This window comes from Dipodomys merriami, unplaced genomic scaffold (assembly GCF_024711535.1).
Source record: "Dipodomys merriami isolate MVZ:Mamm:240054 unplaced genomic scaffold, mDipMer1.0.p SCAF_99, whole genome shotgun sequence".
Classification (NCBI taxonomy): Eukaryota; Metazoa; Chordata; class Mammalia; order Rodentia; family Heteromyidae; genus Dipodomys; species Dipodomys merriami.
Window position 1 is genome coordinate 2,911,830 of NW_027206612.1, and position 14,934 is coordinate 2,926,763.

General features: G+C 52.5%; 1 protein-coding gene across 3 annotated transcripts; it reads right to left on the bottom strand.

Moving 5' to 3' along the window:
• Window positions 1–4,979: 4,979 nt before the first annotated feature.
• Window positions 4,980–12,092, bottom strand: Rps7 (ribosomal protein S7). Of its 3 annotated transcripts, none has more exons than XM_070014702.1 (7): window positions 12,034–12,092; window positions 11,773–11,856; window positions 11,149–11,220; window positions 8,710–8,853; window positions 8,050–8,114; window positions 5,398–5,548; window positions 4,980–5,091 (listed from the first exon to the last, which is right to left on the bottom strand). In XM_070014702.1, the coding sequence occupies exons 2-7, from the start codon at window positions 11,845–11,847 to the stop codon at window positions 5,014–5,016; spliced, it is 585 nt and encodes a 194-aa protein (XP_069870803.1). In that variant the 5' UTR covers window positions 11,848–11,856; window positions 12,034–12,092; the 3' UTR covers window positions 4,980–5,013. The 3 variants fall into 3 exon arrangements, with proteins under 3 accessions (XP_069870803.1, XP_069870802.1, XP_069870804.1); XM_070014701.1 differs by having other exon boundaries at window positions 11,978–12,053; XM_070014703.1 differs by lacking the exon at window positions 12,034–12,092 and adding an exon at window positions 11,994–12,016.
• Between the last annotated feature and the right edge of the window lie 2,842 nt (window positions 12,093–14,934).

Consider the following 14,934-nt stretch of genomic DNA (forward strand, 5'->3'; position numbering starts at 1 on the left):
TGGCAAAAAGAAATATGAATACTGGGTCTAAGTAACGCCATCTTGTCTTCACCGCCATCTCACACCTTGGTGGATGATGGGGACTTTCCACAAACTCTAGAGGTGACATTTACTTCCCCAAGCCGGGCGCCAGTAGCTCACACCTGTAATCCTAGCTACTCAGGAGGCAGAAATCTGAGGATCACGATTCAAAGCCAGCCCCAGCAGCAAAGTCTATGAGACTCTTATCTCAATTAAACACCAGAAAACCAGAAGTGATGCTGTGGCTCAAGTGAGTGCTAGCCTTGAGCAAAAGTAGCTGGAGGACAGTGCCTAGGCCCTGAATTCAAGTCCCAGGACTGGCAAAAAAAAAAAAAAAAGTAACTTCTAAATTATACTTTTTTTTTTCGGGGGGGGGGGGGGTGTTGGTCATGGGGCCTGAACTCTAGGCCTGGGCACTGTCCCTCAGCTCTTCAGCTCAAGGCTAGCACTCTACCACTTGAGCCACAGCGCCACATCCAGGTTTTTCTGCTTATGTGGTGCGGAGGAATCGAACCCAGGGCCTCATGCATGCAAGGCAAGTGCTCTACCACTGAGCCACCTTCTCAGCCCTTAAATTATACGTTTATAGATGTTTACATCTACATCGAAAATACCAAAACTGAGAGTTGGTGGCTCATGCCTGTAAATCCTAGCTACTCAGGAAGCTTAGATCTGAAGGTCACGGTTCAAAGCCAGCCCAGCCCTGGCAGGAAAGTCTGTGACACTTTTATCTTCCACTAGAAAACTGGAAATAGAGCTGTGACTCAAAGTGGAACAGTGCTAGCCTTGAGCAAAGCAGCTCAGGGACAGTGCCCAGGCCCTAAGTCAAGCCCATGACCGACATTCAAAAGAAAAATGTAACGCCAAAAATATCACCAGGGGGCTAGGAAGGTGGCTCAGTGGTAGAGCGCTTGCCTTGCATGCCTGAGGCCCTGGGTTCAATTCCTCAGCACCACATAAGAAAAAAGCCGGAAGTGGCACTGTGGCTCAAGTGGTAGAGCACTAGCTTTGAGCTGAAGAACTGAGGGACAGCGCCCAGGCCCAGAGTTCAGGCCCCACGACCAGACCCAAAAAAAATCACCAGGACATGTTAGGAAGTGTTCCCCATATGGACCCCAGCTCTTGCTCCTCTCCCCCTACCTCCCCTCCACACCCTGCTCTGCTCTCCTCTGCTCTTCTTAGCTTCTTGATTTTTGGGATTTTTTGGGGGGGTCCGATCGTGGTGCCTGAACTCTGGGCCTGGGTGCTGTCCCTCAGCTCTGATTCAGCTCAAGGCTAGCGCTCTACCACTTGAGCTACATCGCCACTTCCGGTTTTTTTTTTTGTGGTGCTGAGGAATTGAACCCAGGGCCTCAGGCATGCAAGGCAAGCGCTCTACCACTGAGCCAACTTCCCAGCCCCTCTCCTCAGCTTCTTCAAAGCACCGAGGTCACGGCCATTGTGAATAGCCTTCATCTTAAGCCCTGGCCAATAGGCCAGTGTCCAGTGTTTACATTTCGGAGGTAACGGGAAGTTGGGAGGGTGGGACTTGTCTGAGGACAGAAGCCTCCCTGGAGGTCACTCCGGATGCACTGCCCTATCCCTGGGACACTTTTGCCTTCAGGACATTAACCTTAGCCACCCTCCTCCCTCCCTCCTCACCCCCAAGGCTTCATCTCCCCCCAAGTAGAACAGCTCGGGAGCCTCCCACTCTACCAGGCTGGACTTGTCTGCTCCTGCCTGTCCCAGGCTCTGCTCCAGCCCAGCCAGTCCGACTGGGCAGGAAGGCGAGTGTGTGTGTACAGAGGGAGGGGGCCCAGCACCACTGCACATGCATTTAATCAGCACTTTTTTTCTGCTGGTCGCAGGGCCAGAACTCGGCCTGGGTGCTGTCCCTCAGCTCTTTAGCTCAAGGTGAGAGCTCCACTTCTGGCTTTTTCTGCTTATGAGGTACTGAGGAATTGAACCCAGAGCCTCATGCATGCAAGGCAAGCACTCTACCACTGAGCCACCTTCCCAGCCCTTAATCGGTGCTTTTTTTCTTGTCAGTCATGGGGCTTGAACTTGGCCTGGGCGCTGTCCTGCCACCTTCCCAGCCCCAATCGGTGCTCTTAAAAGAAGCTAGATGGTAGGAGGTACTGCTGAAGCCAGGTGCTGGTGGATTCCACATTATCCTTGCTACATGGGAGACAGAGACTTGAAGTTCAAGGACAGCCTGAACAAAAAGTTTGTAAGACCACTGAAACAACAGCTACATTAGCTACAATACATTGCATACATTAGCTACAATAGCTACATTAGCCAGGGGACCTACTCAGTGCTGGCTAGCCTCATCCCAAACATCCAGACTGTGAACTGAACCAACGGACAAGGCAACTGACCAGAGCTATGGGCGCAGCACGGATGCTTGCAAAAACATTTCCCCACATATCGAAGACACTGCCTGCTCAAGTGCTCATACCAGAGAAGGGGCAAGGCAGGTGTGTGAGTGGCAGGACGGTGGGAGGGCAGCTTTCCGGGTCATCTTGGAGCAAGCCTAGACAGCCACGAGATAAACACTACGCTGAATGGGACCTGCTGCTCACAAATCCATTGGATAAAAACTCACAGGACCACACCGCTGGGAAATCTGGCTTAGTGCTTGCCCAGCATGCATGAAGCCCTGGGCTCCTCAGTACCACATACACAGAAAAAGCCTTAAGTGGCACTGTGGCTTAGGTGGTAGTGCCAGCCTGAGCTAAAGCTCAGCGACAGTACCCAGGCCCTGAAGGCCAAGCCCCAGGACTGGCAAAAAAAAAAAAAAAGAAAGAAAAAGTCTGCACCCACAACACATCTAAGGGGGCTGGAAGGTAGCTCAGCGGTAGAGTGCATGCCTTGCAAGCATGAGGCCCTGGGTTTGATTCCTCAGCACCACATGAAAGAAAAAGCCAGAAGTGGAGCTGTGGCTCCAGTGGTAGAGTGCTAGCCTTTAGCTGAAAAGCTGAGGGACAGTGCCCAGGCCCAGAGTTCAGGTCCCATGACCGGCAAAAAACAAACAAAAAACATATCTAAGTTCCCAGGTTTGTGGCCACATACACTTTATTTTCCGGGCTGGGATGTAGCTCAGTGGCAAAGCGCTTGCCTAGCAAGTGCCACATCCTGGGTTCGGTCCCCAGTACCAAAAAAAAAAAAAAAAAAAAAGGAAAAAAAAAAAAAAACCCAAACACTATTTTCCTATTACATCTAGCCAGGATTTTCCTAGGACAAATACATTCTAAACTTGGTTTTAGGTTTGATATTCTCTAGCCTCAGAGCTTAAAGGATTGTTTCCGTGCATACTGAACAAGGCAGATGGTCAGCAACACTGGCAGGTGCAGAAGGCAGGACGGGCAGTCTTGCACAAGGCCTTGGCCTGAGTGACCTTCCATCCAAGGAACCATCGCTGTCAAAACACCCAGTGCAGACAGAACCCAGCCTGGCAGGCCTCTACCAGGCCACAGCCACCATGACCAGGGCACCACCAATGGTCAGGAGGCCCTCTCTGGGCCTGACCTCCCCAGCTAAGGGGAAAACCCTTCACAGCACCAGACTCCACGAGCTGGCTTGCACTGTACTGGGGGAAAAGGAGGTGAAACACTACTGAGGGCTGCCACCTCTCCTTTGGTGTCTCTAGAATAGCACTTTGCAAGGTCATTGAAGCCCTACCCAAACACCCACCACCACCAGGGGCCAGAAGAAGGCAGCCAGGACCACTGCTCCATGTCCTCAGTCACTACTGACACACCTTCATCTACAGGTTAGAAACTAAGAACTGGACTGACTACTCACCCATTTCCACTCCATATAGACTGAAAGAAAAACGTAGTGCTACATGGCTACAGCCCCTGTACACAGGAAGTTTTCAGGCCTCTCATCAAAACAATTATACACAAAATTGCTACATGACTCTAGGGAAAAAGAGTAGAATTGTTGGTTCACTGGGTAAAGTTCCAGTTCTGTTAAGATGAGGGATAAAATTCTGGGGTTTATTACTTGGGTGTCAGTGGTCCATGTACATAATCCTAGCTATACAGGAGATCTGAGGATCCTAGCTCAAAGGCAGCCCAGACTGGAATGTCCATGGTCTCTTCAACTAACCACCAAAAAGTTGAGTGGAGCTGTGGTTCGAGGGACAGAGCCCAGACAGACATCAAGTCCCAGGACTGGCATATTTTAAAAAAGCAAGATGGGGCTGGGAAGGTGGCTCAGTGGTAGAGCACTTGCCTTGCATGCATGAGGTCCTGGGTTCGATTCCTCAGCACCACATAAGCAGAAAAAGCCAGAAGTGGCGCTGTGGAACGGCACTCACTTTGAGCTGAAGAGCAGAGGGACAGAGACGACCCAAAGCTCAGGCCCCACAACAAACCAAAATAGGAAAAAGAAAAAAGGAGATCTTGGTCACATTTAAGGCTACTGATCAGAACTGAAAATGGGTAAGGCAGAGGGCAGGGTATGGTGGTACGTGTCTGTTACAAACTACAAAAGGAAAAAACAGGGACAATGATCTCCGCTCAATAGCCAAGAAAGTTTAGATGAGTTCAATAAATGAACTCAGGTGTGTTAATTCACACCTGTAATCACAGATGCAAGGGAGATGTAGGTCAGAGAACCATGTCTAAGGCCAATCTAGGCAAATTGAGACCCTACATGCAGAAGAGAGTAGGGTGTTGCTAACTGGTGTAACATCTGCCCAAGAAACAAAGAAGCCTTAAGAATCCACACCAAGAAAAAAATAAGACAGGGAACTTCGAGTGTCCTTAAATCACACACAAAAACTAAGAAAGCACAAGTATTTCTTTAACGCCAAGCTGCACAGAAATAGTAGCGCAGCGCTTCCAGATGCTGTTTCTCTGCATCTGGTCCGGGATGGAGCAGGCCCCTCTGCCCACCTCCAGCCGCCAGGAGGCCACTGATCACACACTCATGCCACTAGCCGGTCGAGAAAGATACCTAAAACCCAATACTAGGAATTATACTTTATTTAGTCATCTTTCTTTACAACTGAAACTCTGGGAATTCAAAATTAACATCCTTGCCCGTGAGCTTCTTATACACACCAGAAAACGTTTCAACCTACGAGAAAAGAAAGAATTCGTCACCAAAAGATACAGAAGTGTCCCCTGCACCCCAGTGAGCGTGTTGTGATGGCATGGGGCCTGGCTCACCCAAGGGCTGGAGCAGCTTATCCCAACCCCCAAGCTGCTCCCAGACACACGGAGCCCCAGGGGCTGCCGCCGTCAACTCCTCTCGGGGTCGAACACACCACCCTACCCGGCTTCCCAACATGCAGCCGTCCTCTGTGTATCTTCTAAAACGTCCCCTGTAGGTGAGGCCCAGGAGGTGAGCCCGACTTCCTCACCGTGTGTGCGCGCCTATTACCTTGTGCTCCACGTTGTTCTGCTGCGCTCGGTCCAGGTGGACCTTGATGAGCCGGCTGCCGTCCAGCTTCACCCGGATCCTCTTGCCTACAATCTCACTGGGGAAGACCAAGTCCTCCAGGATGGCGTCGTGCACAGCGGTCAGAGTGCGGCTTGAGGAAGCAGGGACAAGTGAGTGGCACGGCAGGGCCCCCACCCACCCGTGAGTCACAGCAGAAAAGGCAAGCCCAGATCCTGACAGCACCTGACCACTGTCTCCAAACCAGCAGCTGGGCCTCTGAGTGAGCTTAGCAGTTTCTTCCTAAAGATTTATCCATGTTAAACCTGACCATTTGGCCGTCTCTGTGCTGGTCACAGAAGTGGTCAGCAGAGACACACCATTTTCACAGTATTTCTAAAGTGAATCCATGCAATAACCTCTTTACAATCCAAAACCATACACTGTCACAAATAATCTGAAATACCAATGCGACCACATTGACGATGACTACCTCCACCAGCTCTCCATGCCCAACACATCTCCTTTATGACTCCAGCCAGCAACACACCACTCTACCCCAAAGGAGCTGCTCTGCCCAGGGCTCTGCCCAAGCAGGACTCAGCCCAGTATGCACACTGCCAGGACTGTCCTGGAGGAGCCCAACCACAAGCAGACAACACAGGAAGTGAACATGCACCGAACAGCAGCCACCGTAGTCAGGCACCACAGGCTCACCAGCAGAGCTAAGAGGGGCAGAATGCTGCCCAGCCCCACAGGGGACCGCACTGGACGCGCTTCGGAGAAGATTCACTCAGAACTCCAAGGATGGCTCTCCTGAAGGCATCTCAAGTCCACACTGGAGTGTGGTGGCAGTACCCTAAGTCAGGGACCACCCATAGATTCTAAGGGCTAGGGTGCTCTTGGTGTACCAGACACGAGATCCAGGCTCCACTTCCACACTGAGTGACCTCTCACGGTTACTTGTCTGGTTCTTACAACCATGTGGGGTGCACACCATGTTCAGCTCACCCCCAACCCAGCAGTGCTAGTGTGGCCCTCCAGCAGACAGACAGTAAGCCAGAGATTCACTCCACTGCCTGCCAAGGGGCCCATCAGGGATCTTGCTTCTACCCATTAACCATGAGCAGACAAAGGTACATCTGCCAATTACTTTAAACTATAAAGGCCAATGCCAGTGGTTCACGCCTATAATCTCAGCTACTCAGGAAGCTGAGAACTGAGGATCAGTTTGAAGCAAGCCAGGAAAAGAAAAGCATAAAACTGTTAACAGAATACTCAACAGGAAATGTACTTATTACCTTACTCATACAACTATAACCCCTCTGTACAGCATCCTTATAATAAAAAAATTCAAAAAACTGTAACAGAATCAAAGCTGTTTTTGGAATCTTGTCCAGTTTCCAAACACTGAATATGTCCAGAGCTGAAAATATTGGAAAGCAGGAAATCAAACTGGAAAAGAGCAGAATCATCCAACCCATCAGAGACGGCTTCAGGTGCAGGCTGGTGTTAAACGGTGCTTCCTGGACAATGACACATCAAGACTGCAGGCTTGGGTCAAGCCCAGGATAATGCTCCTCACTGGATTCCTGACCAGGCTTAGATATAGACCTACAAATCCTCAGGAAGGCTCAGGGCTCAGTTTCTAGGCCACTCCCATTGCCCTGAAGTTTGTATTAGCCAAAATGATCAAATTCTCCAAGACTTGGGTTCAATCGTCCACTAATAACCAGAGGTAACAATACTTACACACTTAAGGAATTTTGAAGGTCCAACAATACCACAGAAAGCCTAGTTCAAGGGCTGGGAAGGTGGCTCAGTGGTAGAGTGCTTGCCTTGCATACATGAGGCCCTGGGATTGATTCCTCAGCACCACATAAACAGAAAAAAAAAGCCGAAAGTGGCGCTGTGGCTCAAGTGGTAGAGTGCTAGCCTTGAGCTGAAGAGCTGAGGGACAGCGCCCAGAAGCAGAGGCTCAGGCCCCACGACCAGACCCCCCCCCAAAAAAAAGCTTAGTTCAAGAGGCCTCTACCCATGAATTCCACCAGACACCTTGTAGCACCAGGAAAACCCATCTTAAATTTTACCTCTAATCCAGAACAACAACAAAAGCATGACCTCCACGGAACTCTCAGATGCTTTTTACCAGATCAAGAACTTCATACAGATTTCTCTTAATTTCATGTTTTCCCCAAAAAATGAGAAGAATCATCCTCTGGGCAACCACTATATTTCACTGTACAACTGCCTGTATGCATGCACAAATCCTGAAACATGTACCATAACGGCCAACCAAGAGAGAAGCAAATGTCAGTCACAAATCTGACCGGCACAGTATGGTACAATGGTAACCAAGAACCACCTGGGAAGGCTCCATTTTTTTTCTTTTGGCTGGTCGTGGGGCTTGAACTCTGAGCTTGGGCGCTGTCCCTGCCCCCTTCAGCTCAAGGCCAGCACTCTACCGCTTGAGCCACAGTGCCACTTCCTGTTTTCTAGTGGTTAATTGAAGGTAAGAGTCTCACGGACTTTCCTGCCCGGGCTGGCTTTGAACCGTGATCCTCAGATCCCAGTCTCCTGAGTAGCTAGGATTACAGGTGTGAGTCACCGGCACCCGGCTTGGGCAGGCATTTTTGAGGCAGCTGTAACACTCACCTTCTGGGACGCTTCTGCTTATTTTTTGTCCGGCTTTTTCTGGTTGGCTTGGGCAGAATTCTCCTCTGTAAACAAAAAGTATTATATAGCAAAATGCACACACACACAAAAAAAACCCTAAGTAGGCAAAATGCTGTACAAGTTGGATTACTTTAAAACCAAACCACTCACTGAGAACTTTCTATAAAGCACTTCCCAATCCATTCAGAACTCCTCTATTACAATGTTAAAAAGCCCAAGACATTTGTTTCCACACTCAACACCCACTACCCGCACATGCACTCACGGGCTTGATGCTTAACAGGCTCCCTATATTCCGTAACTCCTGACTTCACTCTGCAAAGCCACACCATGTCCCAACTTTGCCCTCTTCCCTACAAGCTTCCTTAGTGTTGCTCCAGTCTCCGTGGACAACACCAGCCGAAGACCAGGGACTGCTATTCAGAAGCATTGTCCACACAGACCACCGGGCACTACAAACACCAGAGCTCCTCAACAGTTGCAAATACCCACCCTGTCACTTTATACATTTCAGTGCTCGGCCTCATGCTGAAAGCAAGCAATCTTTCCTAGCTAGCACTGGGACTGTAACAGAGTTTTAATAACTCAACTAAACCCAAATGCAAAGCTGTTGCACTGAACCCAGGACAGAACACACACCTGGGCAATGAAGACAACATGCTTCCCGCTGAACTTTTTCTCCAATTCACGAACTAACCGGACTTGGATTTTCTGGAAAGATTTCAGCTGAGGAACTGGAACGAAAATAATGATAGCTTTCCGACCACCGCCAACTTCAATTTCCTAAAGAAAGAAATTCCACATTTTAAGGCTCTTATCTGCATTCTTCCTATTCCAAGCACAATCCTGTTTCGGTACTAATGGTAAATTACTCTGCAAAGCCCGGTGCCCACCATTCAGACCTGTAAGCCTAGCTACTCAGGAAGCTAAACCTGAGGACTGTGGTACAAAAGCCAACCTAGGCAGACAGTGAGATTTTGTGTGCTTGTGTACACTGGGTCCTGGGCGCTGTTGCTCAGCTCTTCAGCTCAAGGCTAGCGCTCTACCACTTGAGCCACAGCGCCACTTCCAGCTTTTTCTTTTGCTTATGTGGTGCTGAGGAATCGAACCCAGGGCCTCAGGCATTCAAGGCAAACATTCTACCACTAAGCCACCTTCCTAGCCCCAAAACTGACATTTTTTTTTTTTTTTTTTTTTTTTTTTTGTCGGTCGTGGGGCTTGAACTCTGGGCCTGGGCGCTGTCCCTCAGCTCTTCAGCTCAAGGCGAGCGCTCTACCACTTGAGCTACAGCGCCACTTCCGGTTTTCTGGTGGTTTATTGGAGATAGGAGTCTCACGGTCTCTCCTGCCCGGGCTGGCTTTGAACCGCGATCCTCAGATCTCAGCCTCCTGAGTAGCTAGGATTACAGGCGTGAGCCACCAGCGCCCGGCAAAACTGACATTCTTATCTCCCACCAACCAACAAAAAATCCAGAACTGGTGCTGGAGCTCAAATAATGAGTGCTGGCCTTGAGCAAGACTGTGCCCAGGCCACAGCACCAAAAAAATTACCAGCTGGACACTGATGGCTCATGCCTGTCATCCTAGCTACTTAAAAGACCAGAAATCTGAGGATCTTGGTTCAAGGCCAGCTCAGGCAGGAAGTCTGTGACTCTCGTCTCCAATTAACCACCAGAAAACTAGAAATGGTACTGTGGCACCAAGTGGTAGAGCACTACTAACCTTGAATGCAAAAGTTCAGGGGCAGTGCCCGGGCCTTGAGTTCAAACCACAGGACCGGCCAAAATAAATACATTTTTTTTTTTGGGTCCAGTCGTGGGCCTGAACTCTGGGCCTGGGCGCTGTCCCTCAGCTCTTCAGCTCAAGGCTAGCACTCTACCATTTGAGCCACAGTGCCACTTCCGGCTTTTTTCTTTTTGCTTATGTGGTGCTGAGGAATCGAACCCAGGGCCTCATGCATACAAGGCAAGCACTCTACCACTGAGCCACCTTCCCAGCCCAAATACATTTTTTTTTGGTCGGTCGTGGGGCTTGAACTCTGGGCCTGGGCGCTGTCCCTGTGCTCTTCAGCTCAAGGCCAGCGCTCTACCACTTGAGCCACAGCGCCACTTCCGGTTTTCTGGTGGCTTATTGGAGATAAAGAGTCTCAATGACTTTCATGCTCGGGCTGGCTTTGAACCGTGATCCTCAGATCTCAGCCTCCTGAGTAGCTAGGATTACAGGTGTGAGCCACCGGCGTCCGACTCAAACTAAATATTAAAAAAAAAACTTGGCTATACTTCAATAAGGCTTTTTCTCTTCCCTGCTATGAGCAGTGGTCTTTGACTATAGCTTTTTGACCTCAAGCCTTTAGAAAGTGACTAGGATTAGGTGAGACCAAGACATATGTGCATGCCATACTACTTGTGACCATGAGACTTCTGGCAATCCTCCACCAGATGTGCCTTTCCATAACCAAAATGTGCGACTGGCCTTTGGAACTTACCTGGTCCGAGATGGTGGTTGGCAAGAGAAAATGAGAGAATACAATTTCTCAAGCTGCCTTGCCCTAGTTCCTCCACTGCATGCCAGAAAGACACATAAACCTAACACTGTGTACAAGCACTGTGTGCATCTTTGCAACCAAAGATAACAGCTAGTAATCCTCTGCTTACGTAGGGGCTTTGCTTACTTAGGGGCTTTTCACCAAAGGCTTGAGGCTAAAAACTTCAAGGCCGGGCAGATGGCTCACACCTGTAATCTTAACTACTCAAAGGGTGAGATCTGAGGAATGTGATCTCCAATCTGCCACGGAAGAGGTGAAGAGGTGGCTCAAGTGGTAAGAGCATCAGCTCTTGAGTGGCAGAACTAAGAGACTGCGTCCATATCCTAAATGCCAAACCTATTTCGGTGGGGGGAGGAACTCCATGGCCTAAGTTTCAACCCAGGGACAGGACCAGGGTCCGGAGTCAGTCCCGCGTCCCGGACCTGCCACACGTGCGGCCCCCCCACGTCTCCCGGGTTAAAACCTAGGCAGCGCCACGCACTCCGGGGGCTCCGGCCGCGTCCCGGGCCGAGGGCGCCCGCACAGCCCGCTCACCTTGGCCGCCGTGATGTTGAGCTCGCGTAGCTGGGCCTTGAGGTCCGAGTTCATCTCCAGCTCGAGCAGGGCCTGTGGGCGGCACAGCGTGGGCGCGGGGCCCGGGGCCGGTTCCCCGGGCGCCCTCGCCTCCTCCCGGGCCGGGGAACCCCCTCCCCGCTCCCCTCCCCTCCCTCCTCCCGGGCCGGGGACCCCCAATCCCCGCTCCCCTCCCCTCCCTCCTCCCGGGCCGGGGACCCCCCCTCCCCGCTCCCCTCCCTCCTCCCGGGCCGGGGAACCCCCTCCCCGCTCCCCTCCCCTCCCTCCTCCCGGGCCGGGGACCCCCCTCCCCGCTCCCCTCCCTCCTCCCGGGCCGGGGACCCCCCCTCCCCGCTCCCCTCCCTCCTCCCGGGCCGGGGAACCCCCTCCCCGCTCCCCTCCCCCCCCTCCTCCCGGGCCGGGGAACCCCCTCCCCGCTCCCCTCCCCTCCCTCCTCCCGGGCCGGGGACCCCCAATCCCCGCTCCCCTCCCCTCCCTCCTCCCGGGCCGGGGACCCCCCCTCCCCGCTCCCCTCCCTCCTCCCGGGCCGGGGACCCCCCCTCCCCGCTCCCCTCCTCCCCGGGCCGGGCCGGGCCGGCCGCGCACCTGGGAGATGCCCGACTCGAACTCGTCCGGCTTCTCGCCATTGGGCTTCACGATCTTGGCGCTCGAGCTGAACATGGCCTGGTCCTGGGGGGCAGAGCGTGCGGCCGGTCAGCGGGGCCCGGGCGCCATCGGCGGGCGCAGCCCCGACCATCGGCCGCATCCCACCCCCGGCGCGGGCCCCGCCGCCCCCGGAGACCCCACGGACCCTTTCCCCTCCGAACCGGCAGAAAAACGCGGGGAAGACGCAGGCCGCGAGCCTACCGTGAGGAGAGCCGGGGGAGGAAGAGGCCCGGGTATCGCGAGAGCTCGTCAGATCCCGCAGGCGGGAGGAAGGGGCGGAGACGGCTCGAGCCCAGGGGCGGGAACCCGGGGACCACTGAGAGGCGGTCGGGAGCCTAGAGCGTCTCCGGAAGTGGCTCCCGAGGACGAGTGTTCGCTCACACCGACCCCCGTCGCCCCTCGAGGCCGGCGTCCGGGAGTTCCGGCTCGGCGACCCCGGCCAGGGCCGCGTGGGGACGGCGCGGCGGCGGCGGCGGCGCGGCGCGAGGGGCTGAGTGTCCGCGTCCGGCCTGGCCGAGGGCGGCGGACCTCCCCGTGGCGCCGCCCCCTGAGTCCCAGCCGGTAGTTCGGCCTTTGAGTGTTGCCGCCAGTGTGATGGCAGAGGAGACGCACGGAGCCACCGCTGCGGAGGGCGTGGGGCGCCTTTCTCCGGGGCCGGGTCGCGCTCCGGCCCTTCCCCGCTGCCTTCCCGCGCTTCCCCGCTGCCTTCCCCGCTCCCTTCCCTCGCCTCCCCGCTCCCTTCCCGCGCTTCCCCGCTCCCTTCCCTCGCCTCCCCGCTCTCCCCCGCTCTTCCCTCCGACCCCACCCATGGCTGTAAAGCTGGTTTTCGGCGGTGTCCGGAGATTACCACCGCTGCCCCTCCATTTCTGTGCTAAAACTATGCACAAACCTCTTGTTTCCGTTCCCTGCGGTTCCTTTCCATCATAGAGCAGGTGATAGTTGTGTTTTTTTTCGGTTGTGGGTCTTGAACTCGGCCTGAGCGCTGTCCCACAGCTCAAAGCTAGCGCTCTACCACGTGAGCCACAGCGCCACTTCCCAGGGCCTCATGCATGCAAGGCAAGCGCTCTACCGCTGAGCCACCTGCCCAGCCCCACAGCTGGGAAAGCCTGATAAACGTCATTAGTTTATAGAACGAATATTGTTATCCTTAGGTCCGGTCATCCAGCCTTTAGGATCCTCAGTTTAATCTTACAGTTTTAAGAGGGTTAACTTGTTTCCTAAATGGTATCTAAATTTAAGACTCTCCCGCTTGGCATACAAATCTATCACATGGGTGTAAGGTTTTAGGCGAGAAAAGGACCATGCAAGAGGAATAAAAAGATTGACAGGAAAGTTTATTGGGGAACACTCCTGGGTGAACTCCCTGGTCAGGATCAGAGAGGTTGCACTGAGTTTGCTTGTAACAGCTTTTATAGGCGGGGTAAAAGCAGAATTTGTAGTGAGCAGGGTTGTAGCACCTAGTTTGTCTTGCCCTTTTGAATGGTTGTAGACCACTGCACTCAAGGAATGGTTGACTCAGTTGGTGTTGTTGATAGAGACATGGTCTTTCTTGGCAGCAGCCTGTTCTTCCCTGGTGGCCTGACATCTTTCCCAGTTGCCCACTTCCTCCAGCAGCCTGACACTGGGTGTAAATTGCAGATCCTACTTCTCAGTTTCTGGGCTGGGGTCTATCTCTTGTTAAAGGAGCTACTCTGCTAAGTGAGTACAGATTGGGTAGCTTGCAAACAATAAAAATTCATTTCTCATAGCTGCGCAGCCCAGAGGGTCAAGGTCAGTGTGACCTCTGATGGTCTGGTGCATGTCCGCCCTGCTGTCTAGTTCCAGGTCTTTATGTTGTTTCTTCCCTTGGCTTTCTGGCACCTCCTTCCTAAGGGCAGTAATCCCATCACCAGGGTCCTAGCTCACTTCCCAGTCACCCACCGGAGGCTCCACCTTCTAACAGCATGTGTTACAATTTAGCCCATGCTTTTTGAGAGGAGTGTCCAGTCTATCGCCAGAGGTCTGATCCCTTCTGTTTCTGATGAGCCCACTAGTGATGCTGGTCTAGAGCAAGGAGTGAGCCAGATGAAGCAAGGAACCGCAGTAGCAGCGAACGAAGGTTGCTTTCTGTGCAAAGGCACTTCATTACAGTGTGTACAGGGCCATCTTGGAGGGACCCAGAGGCCTGTGGCACCTGTTCCAAGACAACACTGCTAGGTGGAGAGTGGACAGTTTTATTCCAAGGCCTGGACCTGTTAATCGACACCTGTGGCGTGTTACAGTACCATTAAGAAAGCCCCATGCTGGGACCGCATCCCCTCAGCACCTGAGATGCCTAGAGCCAGAGGTCAGACCAGCTTCAAAGTCACCCTTTTCCTCCAGATCCTAAACTGTCATCATCAAGTGACGGGAGAGTCAGTGATGAGTCCTTGCACCAGGTCATTGACAGTCCTATCAGCTTTATCAAGTATTAACATAATGACCTTCTGGAAGATCCTTTCTCTCAGGCCTGGTGTTACTGTGACCACCTTCCTACCCAGTACCAGCTTGGGATAAAGATGAAGCCCTGTTTACTGGGGGCAGAGTCAGAGGCCATCCTGTGGGGCTCAGGTGTCATTTCCTGTACACAGCTCTTAATCGTCAAGCATCAGACCTACCAGCGAATGGAAGATGATCACTCAGGCATTGCTATTCAATGTGCAGAGTTACTCTTCAATATATTTTATTAAAAAGTAACACATGCAGGGGGCTGGGAAGGTAGAGTGCTTGCCTTGCATGCATGAGGCCCTGGGTTCAATTCCTCAGCACCACATAAGCAGAAAAACCTGGAAGTGGCGCTGTGGCTCAAGTGGTAGAGCACTAGCCTTGAGCTAAAGAGCTGAGGGACAGCGCCCAGGCCCAGAGTTCAGGCCCCACAACCAACCAAAAAAAAAAAAAAAGAGAGAGAGAAAGAAAGAAAGAAAAAGAAAAGTAACACGTGCAGGACTGGGAGGTAGCTTTGGGGGTAGAGTTACTGCCTAGCCATGCTTGAAGCTAAAACCAAAGTTTTATCTGTTTATTTTTCTTGGTTGTTGGGCTTGAACTCAGGGTCTGGGTGCTGTCCTTGAGCTCTGTTGCTCAATG